General features: G+C 55.5%; 1 protein-coding gene across 5 annotated transcripts in view; it reads left to right on the top strand.

The window, feature by feature from the left end:
- LINGO1 (leucine rich repeat and Ig domain containing 1) overlaps positions 1–25,257 on the top strand; it is a 213,898-nt gene that overhangs the window by 173,053 nt on the left and 15,588 nt on the right. Inside the window, exon 1 of one of the 5 annotated variants that reach the window (XM_018066521.1) lies at positions 22,138–22,343. The exons of 3 other annotated variants lie outside the window; for them this stretch is intronic. In XM_018066521.1, the coding sequence (XP_017922010.1) occupies positions 22,338–22,343 (6 nt within the window). In that variant the 5' untranslated portion in view covers positions 22,138–22,337. Of the gene's footprint in view, positions 1–22,137; positions 22,344–22,620; positions 22,642–25,257 lie in introns of those variants that run through there. One more of the 5 variants, XM_018066523.1, reaches the window with a different exon arrangement.

Raw genomic sequence — 25,257 nt, 5'->3', positions numbered from 1 at the left:
CTGGGGTGGTCTGGGTGGCCCACCAAGCTAAGGACCCCTCCTCTCACTCAGTACCTTCCCTCATTACACAGGAAGGTGCCACCCTCCCTGGATGGAGGCCCTAGAGTCCAAGGCCTGGGGGCAAGTAGGGGACAGTAGGCATACACAGTGACTTAGGACTTGGGCTTGGGTCCTAAGTCACAGCCACATAAGGCTGTGTGACCTTAGGCAAGTCCCTTTCTCATTTTGGCTCTGAGTCTTCTCCAGTGAAGGGATTGTCTTAGGTCCCCACACCTACCTCTGACATCCGGTTTCTGAGAGCTTCTTTACCAACCAGCATTTCCTGCTATATTGGGGAAAGAGGGGGCTTTTCCTTCCCCTTCTCCTCACCCTATATTCACTGGGCAGGTCAGACCCTGCCCTCCCTGCAGGAGCTCACAGTCAGAGGGAGAGACAGGCAGGTAAGCGGGCAAAGACCAGGTGGTGTGGCAGAGGCACACTCCCTCCAGGGGCTCATTGGTTACCGGTCATGGCACCAACCAGACAGGCTATAGGTTGAGCCTGATTTCTTGTCCTCTCCTCCCAGATCCTGGCATTGACCACTGCTGGGCTGGGAGAAATCCAGGAGGACTCCCTGATGAAAGAGGCATTGGAGCTGGACCTCAAACCACTCAGCTGGAGCAGGTTCTAGGTGGAGAACAGCAGGAACGTAGCTTAGAGGTGGGGTGCGTCTGGTATGGATGTGAGTGACAGATGTCACCTGGAGTATATCTTTGCATGGAGAAACATGATTTCCCGATGTTCTAGCAACACACACACAATTTCCCCAGCTGCTGCCACAGGCAAGAGATGTTGGGGCTGTTCAGGAAGACAGAAGAGCTGTCAGCCAAGATTTCATAGTTCAGAACAGGGATGCTGCTGGAAGGCCCAGACAGGCTTCTGAATCTCCAGGGACTGTGGGAAGGGACCCCCTTCTACCCAGTGAATCAATAACAGCAACAAGAATACTAGTAATTCTTTGGTTCATATTACTGTGAATGAAGCTCTTGAGTATTCATTGTCTTATTCAGTCCTCACAGTGGCTTTTTGAAGGATGCTTTGTCCCACTGATCCCCTGATTCACAGAGAAAACAAGTTTTGGCCAAAGTTGGTGGGTCCGTGAGGTGTGCTCATGCCCTTTGATGCCATGCCTGCTTTTCAGAAGCCATGTGGGCCTTCACCGGGGGAACGGTTCCTTGGTGAGTAGAGGGAGCAGGGTTCTGTCATGAATGGGAAATGGGTTCTAGGTTTCTTGTTCTGAGGCATTTCTTGACTTCTTGGGCTCGAAAGGTCTCTCAAGGCTTGTTGGTCTCCCAAGAACTCTCTCCCAAGGCTACCCTTGCTCAGCCTTCAGTTGAGAGTCCCTGAGGGCTTGACCAAACCTGGAGATCCAAAGATCCCAAGCCCCAAACTATTGCAAAGCCTCTTTCCTTTGAAACAAGACTGCGGCAAAAGTCACTGGGTGAAGGGGTCCGCCCTGGCCATGCCCCCAGAATCTACATTTCCACTAACTGGAGTTACTTACCCATCAAAGGCTTCCCACTGCCTATGTGTGTGCTCTTCATTTGAAGCTGTTTGGCAAGTGTAACTTCCAGGATGTCAGACTGTGAGACTGGCACGTGTATCAGAACCGTGGTTTATGAAGTCCAAGCAGGACCTAAAGAAGCCTAAACACCTGGCACAATGTGGTACTTTCTTGGTAGGAATGGACTGTTATCAATCACCACTTGATACAAATGTGGGTTTTTATCATTTGGCGTTAAGAAGGAATGGTGACCACTTTTCCCCAGTTTAGGTTGCCAGATGCTCTGGGTGTGCCCTGGGCCACGTGATGCTCAGATTCCTTTGGTTTCCTGGGCCAGCAACCTCCTCATTTGCATTTTTAGGTCAGCTTGGTTTCTTTTGCTGCTTAACTTTCAATACCAGCCTGCAAATGATCAGAGAGAAGGTGTCAACTGCCTCCTTAGAGCTTGCGTGCAGTGTTCTGAACACCATTCAGTCAGACCTCTGTCATTCATTCACTTATTCAAAAAAGTATTTCTTGAATGTCAGCACTAGGAATACACAGTGAAAGGGGCAGTGAACTCCCAGCTATTTTTCACAAATGTAGGACTCTTTCTTTCCCCCAATTCAAATTTCCATTAAAAGTGGCCTCTGTATGTACCCAGATGCATGAATCTTCCATAGCTACTTTTTTTTTTCCAATCAGGATTGTTTTTAAATTTTTAATGAAAAAAATTTATCTAGCTGCGCTGGGTCTTAGTTGCTGTATATGTGGGATCTAGTTCTCCGACCAGGGATCGAACCCAGGCCCCCTGCATTAGGAGTTCAGAGTCTTATTCACTGGACTACCAGGGAAGTCCCTCCAATCAGGATTTTTCTTCTCCCCATTTCTCTCTTGTCTGACCCTTACCTTTGGAGCCAAATTCACTCTAGACCTAGCCTCTAAAATGATAACTTCTCCATTAACACAGGCTCAGGGGTGGTTGGGAGAGCCACCAGCTTCCACACCATGCCCTGTCCATTCCAGCACCCAGGGTGGACCCTCCAACACTTATTCCAATCCTTGTTCAATCATCTGTTGGCCATGCATGGCCTCTCCCCTCTGTAACTACCACATAGGATTCCCTTACTGCCCCGGCAAGCCTTCAGCCACCCATCTCATCCCATCCCCATCCTGAGGCTTCTCCACCTTCAGATTCAGCTCCCAGGCTTAACCTGGACTGGCCCTACCATGAGGGATCTCCTTTCTGTCCTTTTCCTATTGTGCTGGCCCCCAGAAGAGGAGGAACTGGTGGCCTCCAGGACACAGGTACAGGGCTGGACCCAGCCCCATCCTCCAGGGTCTGCTGAGCTGATTCACCCTGTTCAACCCAGACAAACCTGCAGCGTCCAGGCTGCCCCCTGCCGGATGCCCAGGGTTGCTATGACGACCCTCTGCCTGTCTTCCCTGCGTGGAGACAATCGAAAAATAAAAGCAAAGACTGTTTTATTCTGTGTCCCACCTGGGAGCCATTTAAGCCTCTCCACTCCTTTTGACACGTAATAATTTTTTTTTCCCGCTTTTAAGATTATCCTGAAATTTCACTTCCTTCTCTTCCCCCTCACTTCAAAACCCTGTGGCAGAGTCTCAGAGAACCTCAGGTCTTAAAGACATACAAACACACGTGCATGTACATGCTGTGCACATGCTTACACACCATGGAGACATTAAACTGGCCTCCCTGGGGCTTGTCAATCAACAGCAAAGCCCCAGGGCCCAGGACTCCTCCACCTCACATTACGCATCACTTTACAGTTTGCAAAGCCCTTTCACATCCTATCTCATGTGGGAACCACACAGGTGGTATTAGTACACTCTCCATTGTTTTTCTTTTTCTTTAGTATATTTATTACAAAATATGTTCAATATATAACATTGTTTTTAGAAATAATTTGTCCATTTATTTATTTATGCAATCAATTTTGAACTATCTTTGTGTGTGTGTGTGTGTGTATGTTCAGTCATGTTGGGCTCTTCGCCACCCCGTGGACAGTAGCCCACCAGGCTCCACTGTCCATGGCATTTTTCCAGGCAAAAATACTGGACTGGGTTGCCATTTCCTTCTCCAGGAGATCTTCCTGACCCGGGGACTGAACCCATGTCTCTTGCGTCTCCTGTACTGGCAGGCGTATTCTTTACTACTGTGTGTGAATTATGGTGTGAATTATTTACTACTGTGTGTGAATTATGGAGACATAATTCATATATTGTAAAATTCACCCATTTAAGGTATACAATTAAGTATCGCGTGTAGTTGGGCAACCATCACCACAAACTAAATTTAGAACATCTTTGACCACCCCACCCAGCAAAAGAAGCCACAAATCTGTTGACTCCCCTTGACACCCCTGTCTCTCACCAATAACTAATCTAATTTCTGGCTTTGTAGATTTGCCTGTTTTGGATATTTAAAATTATTGTCAACCTCCATTGTTCATGTGGGAAGACTGAGGCTTGGGATCTTAGGTCCACTAACCAGTGTTACCTGGTGGTAGACTAGGGCTGGAGCTAAGACTTCTTGACAGTCTAGTTTTATTTTTCTGTCATCGACCCCCTGGGATGATAGGGTTGGGGTGGTCGTGGAAGGATGCCCCCCTTTTATCCTCCCCACTGTCCCTTTAGTAGGGTCTTGCTTGCCTGGTCATGAGCAGTCTTGGGAATTGCTCTTCTCTGCGGGGCAGCCTGTGGGAGCCCAGGCTGGGTCCAGGATCCACCCGGGCACACGGGATTCCAAGGTCCCCTCAGTGCACTCTGGTCCCTTGGCTTCTGTCTTCCCGCTGGAGACCTTCCCCAGCCATGTCTGGACCCCAGCTGAGCAGGCTCTCCACCCTGACCCCAGGGCTACAGTCCACTGCCCCCTGCCTCTCTCTGCACCCTCAGCCCCGCTTGGAATCCTTCTCTCCTTTCCACATCGCGCCCCTGGGGCTTTGCTCTCACTGTACCACCCTTTCTTACCATGATTTCCATCTCTGATAGTCAGTCCCATCTGCCTTAACCTTCCATCTATGTGAACACATGCATTACCATTGGTTCCACGTGTGCATCTCACATCAACTAGACGTTTTTTTTCACGAAGCCCTCTCTCTTACCAAAGACTGGATATGTACACTGAACACAGCATTGCCACCTATCATGTTTACTTTGAAGTCATGAACATTTACACCAGCCACACGTTAGCTTAGAACATTCCCATTGACATGTACATCTGTGTTGCTATTTAAACACATTTATGTTGGACGGCCAAGGAGGGCTGCGGGTTTGCAGATAACACAGGCTGCTCTCCTATATTACTGCCAGCTCTGATCCAAACAGCCTTTCTTAGCTTGCAGGACTGATCGTCATTCCTTGGATGTGTCTTAAAGGCACTGTCCCTAAGTTTGGACTCGAGGGTACGCAGATCAGGACCCACAGTAACACATGCAGAGCTGAAGGGCTCCTGGCCTTACGGGGGTGCCCCAGGGTATGTGTGTGCAAGATTCTGATGGCTGCTGAGCTGTGTACCAGCAGGTTTGAGGCCCAGGCCAGGATTCCTGTGGTCCCCTCCTTGAGTCTTTTGGCCACAGGGAGCAGATTAGAATCCCAGAGGAGCAGGGGCCTGCTTGTGTTCTCCAGCCCTGGAGAAGAGGAAGAGCAAAAGGGCCCTTGGGAAGGAGGCATGCATTGCTCAGCATGGTCCTGGGGGGCCTCGGCCCCAGTTCCCGTGTTGCTACCCAGGGCTCAGTCTGTCCAGGCTCCCCCGCTTAGCAGGGTCTCTGAGGTCCAGAGAGGGCAGGTCAGAGGCTGAGCCAGGCTTGGTCTGGACGTCTGGACCCCTTAGCCTCAGGAATCAGATTGGGGTCAGGATCAGGCCAGGTCATTCTCTAATTAGAACTGCTGTCTAATGTTTTCTTGGCAACAGCAATCAGCATGGAGTAGAGTCCAGCTTTGGAATGAGAATATAGACAAATGTGGTTTCAAATCTCGATTCTCCCATTACCAGCCATCTGGAGGGCAGCCGGGGGTTGCAGCTGGCAGAATGAACATGGGCATGGTTGTATGGGGGGATATTCCACTCTACTGGTCCAGCTCTGTGGCCTTGGCCTAGTGACTTCCCTGTGAGCCTCAGTTTTCCCCTCTGTAAAATGGGCTCGGTAATGTATCTGCCTCATTGGTTCATTGCATGTGAAAGGTCTACCACAGTACCTGGCACACAGAGAGTGCTCCTTAAATACCAGCTCTGTGTTTAGTGTTGGTACTGTAATTACTGTTGTATCTGGGTGGTCTTGGGGCTCAGTCTCCTCACCTGTAAAATGGGTTTAATGATGCTACTGAGGGCCCCAGTTGCCCATCGATGCCAAAGTTCTACCCCTTAGTACCCTTTTCCTCCTACTGCTGTGTGACTGCCCTGTCTTTCCCAGATACCCCGGAACAGAGCCCAGAGAGGGAAAGGAAAGAAGGAGACAAGGAAATAAATATCTCAGCGTCCACCTGTCAGTTAGCAATGGTGGCGTCAGTTTTCATAGAGAAGGGGAATCTGCAAAGTAGTCAAAAAAATATTTCCTCTGTGACTCCAGCAGCCCAGCTGTTCTTTTTCAGGAAAAGTGCTGAGGGCTGAAAATAAAATAAAGGAACAATGATAGAAAGACACAAGGAAAGAAGGGAGGGAGGGGGGATGGAAGGGAGTGGTAGGCAAAACAGACAAAGGAGAGAGGGCTTGGGGCATGGCGGCAGACAGTGGATCAAGGCTTGGCCAGTGTTGGTCTCAGGCTGCCTGGAACGTCCTTCAGCGAGGCTGTCATCGCCCCAGCACAGGCTCTAATGGAAGAAGCCATCTCTGATCTTTAACACTGGGATTTTTTGGTGAGTCTTCCTGCTCAATTTCAGGGAGCCCCTTGGGCCCCTTGGCCTTTTAGAAAAGGACACATCTCATCAATGGGTTAAACATTGCCCTCGGTGCTGAGGAGGGAGGACTTGGAGAAGAATTCTCAGGCTCCTACTCAGCCTCTGACCATATTCTGACTCTGACCCCATTCTGGACAGTTGTGGCTACTCCATGGGCCTTGTGTACACCCTGTCCAACCTTCACACCTTTGCACCTACTGTTCCTTCCTCCTAGAATGTCTGTTCTATTCTCTGAAGGTCAGGATCCTACCACTCCTGAAAGACTACCTCCTCCAGGGAGACCCCTGGGATTTCCTCCCTTCCCTGGGGTTCTTCTCTCCTCCCTTCCTGCTCTGATCACTATTCATCTTGTGTCAGACCCTCTCGTGAGCTGGGCCTGCCTCTCCACTGGCTTGTGCCCTGGCAGACAAACTGGGACCCTTTCAGCTCTGGCTGCCTAGTGCCTTCTGTGGGGGGCAAGACAGCACAGGGGGCATAGCAGAGGCCTGGTCTGGGAGGCTCCAGGGGCCCTGATTCTCAGCCAGGCACCTACCTGGCCCTAGACTCCCACCAGGGAGGCTGCAAGAGAAACCTTCCTCCCAGCTTCAGCATTAGTACCTGTAAAATAGGCAGTTAGACAAATGAATTCTAGATCCCCCACCACACACCCAACCAGCTGAGAGCCTTCTCCAGTCTTCACACTCTGTGCTGGAATGTGCCGGGGTGCCACTTCCTTCCCTACGACACTGGGTAAATTGCTGTGCTTCTCTGTGCCTCTGTGTCTTCACCTGTAAGACGGAGCTACTCGGCACACCTTCCTCATGGAGCTGTTGAGAGTAGGAAATGAGTGAATGCCTAGATTACAGGAGGGCCCTGATGCCTGGCACAGAGTAAACGCTCAGGAAGTATTAGGCATTTCTATCCTTCTCCACCATCTGTGGTGGGGCCTGCCTCTCTTTGGGGCCTCATTTAGAGGAGCACACCGTACCTGGCTGCCCGCCAATCCCAGCCCCATCTCTTGTGACTATCAAAGTCCCTGCCCTTCCTGGGGTGCTCCCAGGACAGAGATAGAGACCCCAGGGAAGACACCTGATGCTTGAACTGCAGGCGGTGGGGATGGAGACGGAGAAGGGTCATGGCAGGCTCAGCATGGGGAGATATCTGGGCCAGGGGCTGACCCTCAGACCCTGCCCTGAATGTGGGTTTTACTGGTCTGTTTCCAGGAGAGATGGCCTGCGGGGCTCTGCTCTGGCCCACCGCGGTGTGGGGGAAACTGCAGGTTCCTGCCTGGGCTCCACGTGCTCAGAGCTGTGTGGCCTGTATTGGGAGCAGCGAGAGAGGCGAGAGGCGGGAAGGAGCCCTTGACCTCTCAGTGGATTGTGAGTTGCAGCCCAGTCTGCTCCCCCAGGCTCCTGTTTCCTCATCCCTGCCCCTGACTCAGCTCTCTTGGTTGCCATGACAGCAGGGCGCTGGGAAGCAGGACTCCTTTTGGGGGCAGAACCAGAGTTTGCCAGCATGTATGCCAGGGGTGGAGGTGGGGGCGTGCCGTCGTGCTCACACCTGGGTCCGCCGGCACACGGGCATGTGCTGGAGTAGCGGTGGGGGCCGTGTGTTTGGGTGGGGTCCGTGGTTCACACACGCTTCCCTGACATGTAGCTAAAGCAGAGACAGGAACCGGCTGTGCCTTAACTGACTACCGGGGGCGTAGGTGCGTTTGCCCCTCCAGGAGGTGGGTGTCTGCCCTGTCACACCTCCAAGGCCCTTCTGGTGTCACTGTCCCCTCCATGAAGCAGGCAGGCTTGGCAGTACCATGCCAATCTGTAGATGGGGAAACTGAGGCTTGCTCAGGCACTCGTGCGTCAGCCATGCTGAGGCTCTTCTGGGGCCTCCTGGCTCCTGCAGCAGAGGAAGTGTCAGGGGGCCCTTTGGGATCCTGTGCTCCTGGGATCCACTGAGGAGGACAGGCTAATGTCCGCTACGAGGGGAGAATTAGCAGCAAGATGTTGAACTGTTCTCTTCACTCTCCATTTCCCAGAGCTAATTGATGGCTAAGGGAGGACTTGCTGGCCCTTCTAAAGTGGGTCTGGAGCCTGCTCTCTTGGGGGGCCAGGAAGCTGTGTAGTGAGCACAGGTGTGGGCAAAGCCAGGGAGGCAGCTGGAGGGACCAACCTGCCAGGGGGATGGGAGGGCCTGAAATTGTTCACAGCGCTTCCCACACTTCAGACGCTCGCTGGCATTTATCTTTAGCCATGAGCTGTGCAGGTACCCCTCCACCCCAACACACTCCTCCAGCATGTTAACTAAATGTGGAGCTGTCCCTGCCAAGTTCAAGGGTGGGGAGAGAGAGCTGGGCACTGGCGGGATGAGTAGTGATGAGCACCACCTCCACCTGCTGCTTGGGCTGTCTCTGGGGAGAGAGGCAGTGAGACAGATCAGGCCTCAGGGTCAGCCCTCTGCTCACCCTACTGTGGACCCCTTAGTCCCCTGAGTTGCGAAGTGGGTGGTGGGGGAGGAAGGAGGCTCCCCGCCAAGCCAGTTTCAGGGGATGTGCTTATGCAAGGAGTGTCTGGGTGTGCCAAGGAGGGGGGTCCACAAGTCTGTGAGTCACTGGGAAATTTCCTGAGGGCATACCAGGCCTCTCTTCCCACTTGCTTGATGAGCACCACGACAATGCAGGTATTTATGGCTGGTTTTCACACCCCAGCAGGTGGTGTGAACACACTGCATCTGAGCCCATGCTTTGGTTCAGTGTGGGGGCCCCCCTTTGTCTGGGGCCTTCTAGATGTCTCCACCTCAGGCTGCCGCCTGAGCCACATCATTTACCCCTTGGAAAAGATTCCAACTGGAGTGTCTTCCTTCCATTCCCAAACCTCTGTGACTGTCACCAGACCTGGCTGCTACTCCTGGCTCCACTGACTAGGACAAGTCACTTCCTGTTTCTGAGCTTCAGTTTCCCCATCTGTGAAATGGGCACAGTATGCCCTCTGCACATGTTGCTGAAGGAATTGAGGGTACCATCCAGCACTGTGTCCACCAGCTTCAGGAGTGACCAGTGAGAAGTCAGCCAGGCCTCAGCCCTGCTTTGGGGCCATTTCCTGCGCTGGGTTCTTTCTTGCCCTCCTGGTGTCATTCATACAGGTTCAGTGCCACCCTCATTTCCCTGGTTGTAGAAATGCCACATTAGGGAGCAGGCCTGGAAGGGCAGATAGACACTCAGGTCTCCCGGAACCAGCATATGCCCCTCACTCACCCGCCCTTCAGGCTCTGGTCAGCCAGCTGTGGGAGGTGGGCTTCTAGGACAACATGGGCAGAGAGGGGATCGAGAGGATGGGCACGATCTAGGTGTAGACCACAGTTTCTGCTCCTCCTCTCCAGCACAGCCGGAAACCCTGAATGGGGACTTGTGTTTTCCATCTGTGGACTGACGGGGCTTTGAAAATGGGGAGATGCAGAAAAGTCCTGTTCAGGTCACTTAACCCTGACATACATAACCGAAATGACACACCACATTCAACAGTGATACAAACCGAACAGATCTGCAATACAGCACGGGTGTAATGATGATGATGATAAAACCACAGCCCAGAAGACTGGATACACACACAGCAGACATTGCCGCACCAACCAGACTCATGATCACAGCGGTGCACTCTCTTGAAGGCTGATCGTGGCACTGGGTCCTATGCCGGGGCTCTGAATGGGTTATGTCATTTGATCCTCACGATACTTTGGAACAGGTGAAATGACTTGCCTAAGTGCTCTGCCCAGAGGGCTCCTTGTTCCAGAAGGTTATTCCACTCATCACATTCACCCATATCCCTCTTTGCAGATATATCATCCCCTTCCCCAATCCCATTCTAGAGGGAGAGGAGATAAGAGGGCAAAAGGCCCAGGGGGCTTGCTGGGGGTGGTCCAGGCTCTCAGAAAGGATGCCTGGGTTTCTCACACCCTACCTGTGATCTTCCTCTGGTCCTAGCTGCCTCTGGGCCAGAGCTGTGGCTCCTCTCAGGGTGGAAACACTCAACCATGGTACTTGGGGTACGTCCTCCCATGGGCCCAGCCTCCCTGATGTCAGTGCTATGACTGGTGGACAGCACACTCAAGAATGGCAGGGAAGGGCGTGCAGCTCACGTTGTCAGGAGAGACCCGAGGAGGTGCCGCAGACCTGAGGCTCCTGTCCTCCCTGTGTGTCCACCCTCCAACCCTCCCCAGTGAGCCTCTCTTCCCCTCCGTGTAACCTGACTATTGCTGACAGTCCAGCAGTCCTTATCAAGGTCTGACCTAGCTAAGGCAGGAGAGAGGGTCCTTCTCACCTTCGGGCCCAGCCCTCAGTCCTACCGCCAGGACCCTGTGTTTCCCCTGACCCCCTGGACAGCCCTATTCTCCGCCCCACCCCCCAATCCAGACCGGGCAACCTCCCTACTCCCCACTCCTCAGCTCCCAGCACCAACCAGGGGGCATGGTCACGTCCGCCTGTCACTGGCCCAGGAGTCTGGCCTGCCTTTCTCTCCCTGACCCTCTGAGAGAAGGAGAGTAAGCCAGAGAGATGGAGGGAGAGACAGAGATAGAGCAACAGACCCTCTAGCGGTCAAGGAGGGACCAGTGCGGATCTCCAGGAGCCATGAGGGGCTGACCTGATCAACCCACCACCCAACAAAAGTGCACACCAGCCTGTAACCACTCTATGCACCTTCTATATGCTCTGCCTATTTAGTTTGGTGCAGACTTTGAAACCAGATAGACATGTTCCAGCTCCCCCCACATCTGGCTTTTGTGATCCTGGGGTAGGGGCAGATGTCCTTAGGTTCTGAGTGAGCACCCAGCCCCAAGAGCCGTCCCTCCAAAATGCCTCCATTCCTCTCTGTCCAGGCCAGCTGGCTGTCATCCCACTGGGCAGGTGGTAGGTAGATAAGCAGGTGCCTGGGGCTGGGCGTCCTCAGGCAGGAGGAGTGCTCCTGGGAACCCCACACCACAATGGCTGTCGGAGTGTTGGCATCCCAACAGTCACAGCACAGTGCCCAGCACCCAGTGTGACAGTGCAAGCCTCCCACTTCCTCCAGGGCTAAGCCCAGCAGGTGTGGGAAGAGGCAGGAGGGCCTGGCTCTAGGCATCAGCATTGACTTGCTGTGTGACCTTGGGCAGTGACGATGCCTCTCTCTGCATCTGCAAAGCAGGCCATGGTGGGACGGAGCAGTCCTGCACCAGATAAGATATGGGGTGCAGAGGGGACCCCTGGAGGAGAGACCCAGCCCACAGCATAACTGATAGAAACTCTCAGGATTCCTTTCTTTCCTCCAGAAGAAGGAAACCAGTGACAGAAGGAATGCTCTCCTGGGGGTATTTCTGCTGCTGGAAGCCAAGCCCAGGTGTCAGGCCTGCCCTTAGCTCCCTGTGTGCTCTCATGCAGGTTATGGAGGGGGATCTGGCTGCCTCTCCTGGGTACCCTCCCTAGGCCCAGGAAGGAGGCCCTCTTGTCTTGTGTGGCCCTTAGCAGAGCTGACCACAACGTGGGCTCCCAAGTGCCCCATTCAGGCTGACTGGCTGCACCCCCTGGAGGGAAGCATTCTGGAGACCACAGACCTCCCAGCGTGAGAGACAGTGAGGTTCAACCTCTTTATCATCCAGGAGCCAAAATGCTTGCCTTCCCAACCGCCCTCCTACCCTCCTACTGCCCCCCCGACCTCGCCCGAGGTCTCTCCCTCTCTCTCTCTGGCCCCGGAGTATCCCCCATCTTCTTCCTCTGTTCCCTGGGGTGGGGATGCCCTGTGTGTGGTGGAGCCTGGGGTGGCCAAGCCCTGGCAGCTGGACTCCTTTCCCCTCATCAGCTGTCTCCCTCTTCCTCCTAATGTCCTGCAGGCCTTAAATGAAGCATAAACAGAGCCTGGCAGAGGGAAGCCTCATTAGGCCTGATCTAATTAGAAGCCCCTGTCAGGGTGGGGGTGGTCGAGGGAGGTAGAGGGGGCGTCCTGTGTGCACCCAGAGTATTGCATACATATGCTCCTAGGATCCTCCCCACAAACCACCAAGACAGGCGTGGCTAGGCCCAGGTAGCGTGAATGGGAAGTGGCTCAGAGAGGGTGGGTGACTTGCCCAAGGTCACACAGCCGGCAGGTGGCTCTCCTGTGATGTGCACCCTGCGTGTCTGGCCCCAGCATCCAGTTCTTCCCAGTAACCCCAGTCAGCCTCAGTGTGTCAGACTGGGCAGGACCTCAGAGTTCTTCTGGCTCCTCTGTGTCCTCTGGACATTTGGTCCAGCCTCTGCTTGTACATTGCAGTGAGGGGAGTTCATAACCCGTCTGGGGGCTCTTTACGTCTGTGGGCCTCTTCTCTTTCCCAGGACCACCTGACTCCACAGTGGGTCAGGATGCTGGATAGGGCAGGGAGGGGGCGGCCAGTCTCTCCTCCTCTCTCTCCACACCCACCCTCATCCATCTTCCCTCTGCAGTCAGGGAGGCTGTGGGGGGAGCCCACACAATGCCAAGCGGCAGTCTGCCCCTTCGTTAGTCTTAACTAACAAGCTGTTTATGGGTGCGACATGACACCTGCTTTCTTCTTTATAACTTCAATAATTTATGGGCATATTAGTGGCCAGGCGCTGCCCTGGGTCCCAGCCAGACGGGACGGGCGGCGATACAGCCGGGTTCCTCTGCTGATATTTACTGTCTCCCACCATCAATTACTAAGACGCTCTCCTTCATTTTTGCACGTAATTACATGCGCCGTTATGGTTCGAACTCGCCTGCTCTTAATCCCTCTGGAGAGGGGCCCTGCCTGTCCAATAGGGCTGAGCTGGCATGGGGAGCCAGCTGGTTAGAGAACCCAGCACGCGGACACTCTCCCTACTTGGTAGAGAGATGGTGGCGGCCTCAGCCCCCAGCCTCTTCTCAGCTGAGCTGGAACCGCCTTGGTCATTGTTGGCTTCCATGGGGTCGGCTGTCTTTCCCTACCGTCCCAGGGCCCTGCCTTTGCCCCTGGTGTTCTCTGCTGGAGTCCCATCCCCCACCTTCTGCCTGCTGGTTGACCCCTTACTCACTCTGGTTTCAGCTCAGCCCTCACCACCTCCTGGTTGTCTGTCCCATCTCCCTGGCCCCTGCTCGGGTGTGCATGCCACCCCGTGCATCCCCCACCTCAGTCTAGATGGCGCTGTGCAGTCTTGTGCAGGAGATCATGGGCACTGGTGCGCAGAGACAGCTGCAGCATTAACTGAGGATATGAATGGGAGAATGGACGCATGAATGCCTTCACCTGCTTCACCATTAATGAGCCCACTGAAGCAACTGCCCCTCCCTCTCCCAGGAAACCTGTCCTGATTGCTCCAGCCACACACATCTCTTTCTCCTCCCAACTCCTCCAGGCCCTCCTGGTCTGGGCCGGAATCCCCAGAGGGCAGTGAGGCCTGTACCCTTCCCATCTATGCCCTTAATACCAAGCAGAGGGCAGGTCAAGGGTGGAGGGAGGGCAAATCCTGACAACCCCAGTTCTACTGTGTGACCTGGGGAAGTTGCTCACCCCCTTGATTATATGGGGATGATAGTTCCTACCTTCCTGGATTGTGGTTGAGGCTTGCAGGAGCTAATTTAGGAAAGCACCTAATATAGGGCCCAGCATATTGTAGGTGCTCAAGCAATATTCCTTAACTTCAACAACTGTCTGTGAATGAAGTCTGTGCAAAATTGAACTGAACTGAATTGTGTTGAATGGAACCATATTATTCACACCTCCTTTTGTCCATGTGCATACATGTATGCTTAGTCACATCCGACTCTTTGCAACTCCATGGACTGTGGTCTGCTAGGGGGCCTCTGCTTTTGGAATTTTCCAGGCAAGGATACTGGAGTGGGTTGCCATTTCCTACTCCAGGGACTCTTCCTGACCCAGGGATCGAACCTGCATCTCCTGCACTGGCAGGTGGATTCTTTACCACTGAGCCACCTGGGAAGCCCCCTCTTATCCATACCTCCTTGTTTTTAGTCTCTCCTAGCCAGCCCCAGACTTGGTTCATGGGGACTTCTGCAAATATTTCAGATTGATTAATCAAGACTTTCCCAGCATCCCAATCCACACCTGGGAAGGGTGAGGCAGAGGCAAGTCTCTCCCAAGCTACAGAACAGACTGAGGCCTGAGAGGTAATGTGGCCTCCCTCCGTTTAGTGACAAAGTGAGGAACCAAGTCCTGGTGTCCCACTGGACTCCAGGAAAATCTCCTGAAGACCTTGTGCCTCCGTGTTCCCCTCTGTAAGATGAAAGAATAATAGAATGGACCCCATGGGGCTGTGGAAAGGATTCAGTGAGTGACTTAGATCCACTGTGCTCATGGTAAATGGTCAGCATGGGGTTCAGGCCAACTCTACACCTTCCCTGCCTTTCTCCCTGGAGGTAACACTCCCCTGGAGTCAGGCTTGATCATCCTTATGTGTCTGTTTATGCTTTTAAAAATATATAGAGATATCCATACATCATTTATAGGGTTTGGGGCTTGTTTTTAAACCTTCTAGAAATGGCACCATCTTTGATTTTTTTCCTCCATATTCTGTTTGTGAGCGTACCCACACTGACGAGTGTGGCTCTAGCTTGTCCATTTTGAAGGCTGCATAGTGTTCCATTCATGGTACACCACACTCTGTTCATGCCTTCTACCTCTAATGGGCCTTTAGGGGATTCCCGATTTTTCACTATTACAAACACTACCCTTAGGATCCTTCTTGTGCTTGTCTTCCTTGGAAGTGCTTCTCCAGGCTGTATACCCAGGAGGGGATTGTTGGGTCATAGAATGCGCATCTCCTCAACTTTATTAGATAACCACCTCATGCTGTGTCATCCTTCACCTTGATTGGCAGCAGGCACTTTTCCTGCATTATCTCAATGCCCCCAGCCATACTGGGAGGAAGGAATTTGCATGCCCACTTGACAGATGAAGCATGTATTAGTTATCTCCACTTGCTGCATAACAAATCATTCCAAAACACAGAGGTTTAAAACAACAAACAATTTATTTTCTCATGGTTTCTGTAGGTCAGGAATCCAGGTGAGCCTTAGCTGGGTACCTCTGGCTCAAGGTCTCTCACAAGGATACAGCCAAGGTGTCCACCAGGGCCTCAGTCATCTCAAGGCTGGACTCGGGGAGGGTCTGCTTTCCAGCTTACTTGCGTGGCTGTTGGCAAGTCTCAGGCCCTCCTGGAGTGTTAGGTTAGAGACATCAGTTTCTTTCCATTTACACTTCTCAGCAGGGCAGCTGTAACATGGCAGCTGGCCTTTTCCATAGTGAATAAGCAAGTGATGGAGAGAGGGTACCCAAGATGGAAGCCTTTCTGTAACCTAATCTCAGAAGTGACATCCCATCCCTTTGGCCATATCCTGTTCACTAGAAGTGGGTCAGTTAATCCAGCCCACAATCGAGGGGAAGAGACTGCACCAGGACTGGGGAATACCAGAATACAGGGACCACTGGGGGACATTAGGAGCTGCCTATTACAGGGCAGCTGAGGCTCAGAGAAGCGAAGTGACTTGCCCAGGATCACACAGCAATTAGAGACAGAGCCAGGACCCGAACTCAAGGCTGCCTGGCTCTGGGGCTGAACGTTTTCCGAGCTGCCATGCTGCCTTTGGCTTAAGTTAATAACAGGTTCCGACTTAAGTTAATAAACAAGTCTCCTGCACAACAGAACTCAAGACAAGTGCTTAATAAATGGATTTGCTAATAGTGCTGTCTGTTTACACACATTAGCTCGAGTTCCCCCTGACATGATCCGCAGGGACAGCCAAGCCCAGGCTCTTGGGAGAAGTCGCTCTGCCAAGCCTGGAGCCTAGATTCCCAAAGAGCCAGGGAGTGTCCCTTTATACAAACTACTTTTTATATTTGCTTTTTGTTTTTGCTCTCAATTTAATCATTTGGATATCATGCGTGTGTGTTTGTGTGTGTGTGTTTAATGGAGTGCACAGCTTCCCTGTGTTCTCAAGGAGAGCTAACTTCAAGGTCAGGAACATGAGTTATTCCCCTGGAGGGACTTCAGGGTGAACTGACGAGCCCCGTCACTGACTGGCCTCAGACAGATTTCCTGCATCTCAGCCATTATGGATGTAGCAGCCAGGCGCCAAGCTCGGCAGCCTGAGGAGGGGCAGTCCCAGGACCTCATCTGTGCTGCAGGCTCCTGCCGTGGGCTCTCCGGGAGGCTTTGGCCTCCCCCGATTCTCAGCGCAATTCCAACTAGTGGAGGCTGCTGCCCACATTGTTTCTAGATAAGTGAATGTCAGTGATGCTGGAATATTTCCAAAGGAGGCGTGGGTGATGGAGGCCCCTGAGATGAGGGGAGGTGAGAATTGGGGATTCAAGAGTATCCATGCCCACCCCCCTCCATGCCGTGGCCCCCTTCTCCAGAGGAACCCATGGCTTCTTCCTGATGAATGGATTTCAGCTGAGTGTAATTTGCACACCCCAGACTCTCTGGAATCTGGGCTTCAGGCTCTCTGAGGAAACTGGAGGAGACACAAGATCAATCTCTGCCTTCAGGGTGTTCCTGATTCTTGGAGAATAAGGAACTCGGCCCAGGCTTCTCCTGATGGGAATGTGAAAGGGACCTTAGGGTAGACCCCAGTCTTTACAGAGGATGGGCTGAAGGGTCAGGAGGAAGGTAGACCCCTGTCTTTACAGAGGACGGGCTGCAGGGTCAGGAGGCAAAGCGCAGCCATAACAGTATGTATAATAACTATCAAAAGTACCTAGGTTTATCAACCACCTACTGAGTGCCAGGCCCAGAGGCAAGTATAGGGCGTAGATTCAGTCCTCCATATCCACAGGTCACATCCACAGACTCAGAAGGCCAGCTGTAGGGGACTTGGACATCTGCGGATTTGGATATCTGCATATTGTCGTGAGATCCTCACACCAGCCCATGAAATGGTCCTACTGATCCGCCCAGTCTTACAGAGGAGGGACTGAGGCTTAGAGAGGCGCCCAAGGATACAAAGGCCAGCTCAGAGAGGGAGATAGAGGGGCTCAGAGCAGGCTTCTGGAAGGAGGGGGCCACACAGTGCCCTGCCTTGGAAGGGGAGTGGGTGAAAGGATTCAAGGAAATGGGTCTCATGTCTAAGGATCTAAGAAAGCTGTTAATGATAAATAAGAGGATGCCCCAAGGAAGGGAGGGTGGGCTTTTCACATTCCTGCCCTTGGAGTCTTGGCCTCAGCCTCTACCCATGGTGGGTGTCCCTCCGTGTCAGCCAGCACATCTCCTTATCCAACTGAGCCAGCCGCTGTATAAATAAGTCCCCTGCGTGCCAGCTGCCCCAGGCAGGACAGAGAGCTAGGGCGCACCTGGACAAGTGGCCTTGAGTAAGTCCTTTCCCTTTTAGGTACCTCAGCCAGACCCTCTGTTACATGTCTAGGTGGGACCCTGGAGTCCCTGAGTCCCTTCTGGCTCTTAGGGAAGGGCTGAGGAGAGAGCAGGAAGGTGTTAACCCTGGTCCCAGCTCCAGGCCTACCTCCTAAAGAGAACTTTCCTGCCAGCCCCCTCAGGTGTCACCCCACCCCTCACCCCCTCCATTGCTGCGCCAGCACAGGGCTCTGACCTATGGATTTTCTGCCACTTCCTGATCCACTTCTCTCTAGCCTGAGTCTTCAGGACTTCATTACACCAGCAGTCTTGGCAACCCCAACATGGAAGGCTTTCTAGGTGGCTCCTGGAGGCTACAGGGCCCTGCCCCTCACCTTCTGGGCTTCAGCCTTCCAGGGACTCAGGGTCTTCTTTCAAGGAGCCCCCTCTTACAGCTTCATTCCACTCTCCCCATAGAACCCCCCAAACTTAGAGACCCCCCAGGCCAACTCCTTATTGCATAATTGGGGAGACGTGCACCCAGAGAGGGCGGTGACTCCCTCCAAGGTGACCCAGCAAATGAATGAGTGCTCAGAATCAAATTTGTGGCCTCCAATGGGATACAGTGTCCACCTGCTCCACAGGGACCTCTGGCTAGGTGCTGGCCCCAACCCACTTCCCCAGCCTTGCTTCATGCCCAGTGCCACTTGCCCAGCCCCCACCTGCCTCCCCAGCTCCTGGTCTCCTCCGTTTTTCTTACTAATTAGAGGTCTCAGCAATGACTCCACTGTCCCCGCCATTTTAGAGCTGTCATTAATTTCAAGTGCCTTCAGAAATAATCATCATCGTAAAACCCTGAGAGCTGCTGGGATGCAAGTGGGCAGGACCAGCACAAAGCAGGCGTGCTGGCAGGCCAATATGTGCCACCCACTCCTGCCTGTGCCACGGGGCACTAGGTCCTGTCCGCTCAGCTTCCCAGAGTGGGGAGAGTAGAGCTGTGCTCTGACACCACACACACAAAGCTTCAAAGCCCAGCTCTACTTCTTATACAGAATAAACCTGGACGAGTGATTAGCCCTCCCAGAGCCTCAGTTTTTTCATCTGTACAATGGGGATAGCAATCTCCATCTTGAAGTGAGATGAAGTACAGCAGACCCTGGCTCACAGTAGGAGCTCTATAAATGTTAGAGGCCCCGCCCCTCCCCCTGAGTCCCCTGACAAATCCCCATCTTCTCCACTTTGCTGGGAGCACTCAGGCATCAGCAGGCTGACTCCTTCCAGCCATCAATTCCTGGGTGACTGGGACTTGCCGAGTTTTCACCCTGAAGCTGAGATCTGCTGTGTGCCCACCCGTAAGACCTGCTGTCTCAGGCCTGCTCTTGGGAGCTCCTAGTCCGAGGACAGAGAGGGAGGGGACTGGACTCATGCCTCTAAGGGCATTTCAGCCAGAGGAGTAGAGGAATTGAAGCAAATGGTCTTAGTTTGGTCTTGCAGTGCAGGTGGGAACCAGGGATGGGGCATGCTAAGCAGGTGGACCAGTAAGGACCAAGGCTCAGAGGTGTGAGTGAACACTCTTCAGCTGAAGCTACAGGGCATGGTCTCTGGGTCTTGGACTGGGCCTTCCTAATCCACCTTCTTCCTGGCCTTGGTGTCCTTAAGGGGACTGTGTTGGGGATCACCCCACGAGATAGGAGTGGAAAGATATCTGTTCCCAGTGACAGTCCCTCTACCCCATGGGGTCTCCGGTGACAAAGCCAGGGGTGTGTACTCTCACCAGGTCCAGGCTAGACCTTCAAAAATGTCTTTTTCTAAATACTTCCCCCCAGAGCCTCCCCTTCTCCATCATTTCCACTGGTGGAATAAGGTAAGGAGTGCTGGGAGGGGTCATTTCTTTTAGCGAAACGGAGGGGTAAATGGCTTGGATACCGTTCACGTGGAGAACTAAGACTCTGGGGCAGTTTCTCGGATATACACAGCATTTTCGTCGTCCCTGCTGCCTCCAAGGTTTAGAGGGACAACTGTGGGCCCCAGAAGACCTCATCCCAGGACACAACTTCCTCAGCCAGCACCTGGGGGGTGGGGGCGGGAGCGGTGGGCTCCCCCCCATTTCCCCGTCGAGATCACTGAGGCGGGGAGCAGGTGAGTCGGGGGCGGATAGAAGCCTTGGCCGCGCGGTGTCTGCGTCAGTCGCCGCACCAGGAATAGCCCCCGCCCCCGCCCCCGCCCCGCAGCGGGTCTGAGCGCCCGCCGGGTGCCTGGCAGAGCCTTTACGCAGGAGCTAGAGCGCGTCTATTCCTGTCGGGCTGGTGGGAGGAGGCGGCGCGGGAGGCGGGAGCTCGCGGGTAACTCACAAACAGCCGGGGTGGGGGAGCTGGGGAGCCTGGGACGGGGGTCCAGGCGGCACGGAGTCGAGGGGCCGGGGAGTCGCCTGCTGGGCTGTTGAAGGGAAGGCGACTCCTGTGTCGCTTCCTCTCTTCCCCTCCCGCCTTTTGTTGATCCCTCTGCGGAGCCTGCCCCCTGCTGGTTTACTCGGAGCCCCGGAAGGCGATTCAGATTCCCTTTCCGGGCTTTCCTAGCTGTTCGACCGCACGGAAATGACAGAACCTCTCTGAGCCTGGGTTTCCTTCTTTATGTCACGGGGGAACCACAGCGCCTCCTCCCAGGGTTGTTGGAGGATGAACGCAGAGTGCACAGCACAGCGTCCTCACTTGCTAGGAGGGGCTTCAGCTAGGCCTAGGATGTGGATGGACACGGAATACAGCAGATTGCTCTCCAGACAGGACTGTTCAGAGCTGTGGTGTGGCCATGGGCCTGAGAAGGACCCAAACTCTGTTTAGCTAGAACAGGTCTGTGCAACTCTCTGGGCTGTGTGTGAGGCTGAACAGTGGAGAAGCAAGATGGTGCTGGGGGTAGGGGGACACTGGTGGCCCCACCGTGCTAGCCAGATAACTTCAGTGAATGTCAGGATCCATGGGGAAGAAAGTGAGGTCCCAAGGGTCGTGGCCCACTCTACAGGCTTTCCCTAGACACCTCCACCAGCCGATTCTCTGTATCTGCCGGTCGAGGAGGACCTGGATCTTTGAGGAGTGGTCCCATTCCTTGGGCCTATTCTAGAATGCGCCTCAACTCCGGATCCCCTGGACCTTTGGGGAGCGGTACAGGGAACAGCCAAGAGAAGCCTGAGGCTCTGCGTTGCCCTCTGCTGGTCTCTGGGTGCAGTGCCCGCGGCCTAGCGGTCTGCTGCCCTCTGCTGGACAGGAAGCCAGGCTGGGCGGGGACCCAGGCTGCAAAAGAGGGCGCGAGACCTAGCTCCGGGTAGAGCCGCGGGGCTAGCACGCCTTCTCCCGGGTCTCCCGGAGCTTCCCGGCCGCCAGGATGTAGGCTCTCCGGGGATGCGCAAACAATTCCGAGAAGAGGGGAAAAGGCGCAGGCAGGACTGAGGCTCCTGGCCTGACCCTTCCCACGCCGTCCTCCAAACAACCCTGGTCTGGGGGAACCTTGCGGGTTCACGTACGTGTGTCGGTTCCCCATGGCAGTGTGCAGTGACCCCAGTGAACACGTGTGAACACACTCACGCGCTCCCACGTACACGCAAGTAGCCACACGCGAGGGTGCGCACACACACCCAAGAGGACCACAGATGGGACTCCCCGGGGCCCCGCTGGCCTGGACCGGGAGGGGCGCGGCCGTATGCTGGGCTGGAGCACGGAGACGCTACTCGCCCCCCCCCCGCCCCCCCATCCCCCAGCCCAAGGCTGACGCGTCCCTAGCTCGCTCCCCCTTGTCAGTTTCGCTGCCCCATTCAAGCAGGGCGGTGGTCGGGGCGCTCCTCGCTCTCCGCCCCCTTCTCTGAAAGGAGCCGAGCTCCCCACCTTACCTCCCCCCTCCCTCGGTTTTGCGGCCGCGCCTTCTCCTCCCCCGCCCGGCTCCCGCCGCTCGCTCGCTCTCTCCCTCCCTCGGTCCCTCCTCCCTCCCTGGCTCGCTCCTCGCTGCTCGCGCTCCCTCCCCGCGCCGCGGCAGAGCGCGGAGCCCGGGCGGGAGCCGGCGCGGGAGCCGGAGCGGGCGGCCGGCGACAGCGCAGGCGGCGACGGCGGCGGCGGCGGGTCGTGGTCCCGGTCCCGGTCCCGGAGCGCGCGGAGTCCCCACCCGCGCTGCTCCGGTTCCTCTCCAGACGCGGGGCTCCTAGCAGCATGCGCGGCCGCTGCCCGCCGGCCTCAGCCCTGGCCCCGGCCCCGCTGCGGAGCGCGCCCGGCCTCGACCCCGGCCCCAGCGGCAGAGGTGGCGGCGGCGGCGGCGGCTCCAGGCCGGCCCGGGGCGCAGAACTAGACTCGTAGATCCCGCGTCGCGCGTTCTGAGCGCACCCGCCCCTCCGCCCGCGGGGGCCGCGGCCTCCCGCCACCCCACTCCCGGGCCCTTGCCCGGCCCCGGCTTGGCTCCCGCCCGCGTGGGGCAGACAGACGGACGGCTAGCCCCACGAGGGCGCGTGGACTGCCGGGCGGAGGTGTCGGGCGAGGAGGAGGAGACGGAGGAGGGGGCTGGGCAGGGGCTGGGGCCCGGCGAGGAAGACATGCGATTGGTGACCGAGCCGAGCGGACGGACGGCGCGCCCGAAATGCAGGTGAGCCCGGCGGCCGAGGCCCAGCCCCGAGTAGGCAGCCCCGCGGCGAGCGCCCCTGGGGCCGCCGTCGGCCCGGGCTGTGCCCTCTTGGGTCTTTGGGGCACCCCGGCGTCTCCCAGACCCGCTTCGGGGGCTCAGATCTGACCGCACCCCTGAAGCCTCAGAAATGAAGCTTTCCCGCTCCTCCCAAGGCAACAGATTCCAGGTTGGCTAGCTGGGACCCCGGAGCTGGGGAGGGGTCCCCGTCCTGCTCGTCCTCTGTCCCTCCTCCCATCCTGAGCACTGGGCGTCCTGGAAGGTAAGCCCCCTGCTCAGCATTGGGTGACTGCCTCTTGCCATAGACCCCAGACACCCCCAGGCAGCCCGAACCTGCTCCAGGCACCCCTGTGGATGCTGGTGGATGCAGGTCAGGGACCAGGTTTCTTCACGGGTACCGGTACCGGGCTGGGCGCCACCTGGCTCCCCTAATGGTTAGGAGCAGCCCCTTTCCAGCTCCTGCCCAGAGAGGGGGAGGAGAGGGGAGACCGGGGGTTAGAGGAATGAAGGAGAGGGTGTTGGGGTTGAGGGGGACCTGGGAACCATTGAGGGGCCTCCCCTTTGTCTTCAGCCCCAGCTTCTCACTTCCCCCCTGCCCCACTTTTCATTCTGAAGCACAGCTGGTGGCAGGTAGGACCCGGCTGAGAAGGAAGGGGCCTCCTTCTCTCCCCCCTCCTCTGTAAGGTGGGTTGTGGGCTTCCTACTCCCCTGGCACCTCCAGGCGGATCCCACGTAGAGGAGGGGTGGGGCCAGGCCCAGTGGGCAGTCCCCTCCTGTCTCTTGCCCTGAGTCTCAGCCCAGATCCATCCAGCCCTGGCTGTACCGGCATCTCCTCTTTGTTCTCAGAGGTCCTGGGGTCGGGGTGGGGGAGTTGGGGCATCTGGGAGGTTGGCAGCAGCTCTGCCCTGGAGGGGTGGAAGAGCAGGAAGCCCTGAGGTGGGGGCAGTACCATCTGGGCAAGCCCCTTCCCTGCCAGCCAGCCCTCCCTCAGCCCTCCTGTGCTGTCGGGGCCGGAGGGTGCGCAGCCCTGCCTGGCCCGTGGCTCCGGCTCAGCCCTGCTGGTCCTTATGCCGATGGCTTCAGCACCGGTGCCTCCCATGCCCAGGGAGCAATAAGTCCGGGCATCCAGGCTTCCCCACACCCAGCGAGGAGTGCTGTGTGGGAAGGGAGGGTCAGCTGCTCCCAGACCCTTTGTCCTTGTGTGGCCAGGAGGGGCTGAGTGCTCACACCTCTGGGGAGACACCAGCACCCAGTCTGCTGGGACAGCTTGCCTGCCCTTCCTGCCTTCTCCCCACGGCCTGAGGTGGGAAACAGGGATTAGGGGGCAGGAGGGTGAGGCTAAGAACTCCTCAGAACCCAGATAGGAGCACTGGGCAGCACCCAGCGGCCCCTCCTGGGGCTCCTTGTGGTATTCTTGTTGTCTCCGCCCCCTCTCCCACTCCCTGCCAGTTTAAGTGTAAGGTGGGCTTTGGGTAGGGCTTGGTCAAGGCGGCAGTACTCCCCCGTGCCTGGAGTTAGAGTGGGTTTCCAATGCAAGGGGCCAGTTTTGGGGGGATGGCTGGGTGCTCAGGGCCAAGGCATCATAGTCTGTGGGCCGAGGGCAATAGAGAGACCACCCTACCCTTGCAGTAATCTTCTTTGATCCTAGGGATCAGTTTCTCCATCCTCTGCCTCTGAGCACCCATTTTTCCTATACTAGATATTATTTTCTAAGACCCAAATTCCAGCTGGATACCAAAAAAAAAAAAGTCTTGTGAGGTGGGTCATTGTTCAGCATAAAGCCAGACAGGATCCCTGGTACCAGTGATGGTTCATCTGGTCTGCTCTCTGGGTGCCACCGAAGCAAATGGTGAGCGGGTGATGACTGGGTCTGGAGGGTGGGGAAATTCATTCCTGCTGAGAAATGAGACAGTGCAGTGATTTGCACAGGGTCCCGAGGAAGCGTGAGGCAGTGTGTCAGACATGGGGTTGAGGAAGTGGGTCCTATGGGGCTAGAGAAGGGCAAGGGAGGCCATAGGTGGTGGTTTCAGAGCCAGAGCCTTGGTTTTGCTGGCTGGGGTCTCTTAGTTTAGCTCTCGAGTGTGTAGCAGTCTGTGGAAGGTTGGTGGCCTTCCAGCCTCAGGGACCTCCCGCCTCCTGATGGCTACCTACTGATGGCTCTCTGTCCCATTCTCACCCGTCCCTTTACATATCCCCCCATCACCTGGCTTGCTTCAGCATTTCTACCTAGAAGGTCTTCTCTTTTCCCGGCCCCTCCTCTAGGAAGCCTCCCTGACTGCTCCCCATCACTGACCCTCTTCCCCAAGTCACCCACAGTACCTGGTCTGCACCTAATATTGCACCAGTTCATCCATACATTTATTCTGCACATCCCGGCTGAGATGCCTGCTCTGCTCTGGACTAGACCCTCCCATGGCCCCCATGGATTGCCTTGAACATTCTGGGCAATCCTGTACCCAGCCCCAGGGCTCCCCTGCCTGGCCTCTAGGATAGGGAAGATTCTGGGAGGCACCAGGGAGCAGCTGGTTCTGGTGGCCAAAACCACCCGAAGGAGACACAGTATCTTCAGCCTGTGGATGGCAGAGATGGGGGACATCAAGGGTGCCCCAGGCAGGGCAGAGGTGGGGGACGTCAAGGATGCCCCAGGCAGGGCTGGGGAGGCCCCAGCAGGGCATTTAGTAATACATGTGGGTACTCATGGAATTTGTTCCTGGGGGGCCGTGGCAGTCAGGGGTCCTCCAGGAAGACAGAGGGGCTGGGTGTCTCTTGAGGCAGTAGAAGATTTGGCAGAGACATAAAGAGCAGGATTCTAGAACCAGGAACGGCTTTTTGGTAGAAAGAGTGTGGGAAGGCAAGTTCATTTCCAAATGCATTTGAA

Source organism: Capra hircus, chromosome 21 (genome assembly GCF_001704415.2).
Source record: "Capra hircus breed San Clemente chromosome 21, ASM170441v1, whole genome shotgun sequence".
NCBI classification, from domain to species: Eukaryota; Metazoa; Chordata; class Mammalia; order Artiodactyla; family Bovidae; genus Capra; species Capra hircus.
The sequence above is the reverse complement of the archived record's forward strand: the minus strand, read 5'-3'. Positions and strand labels throughout refer to the sequence as shown.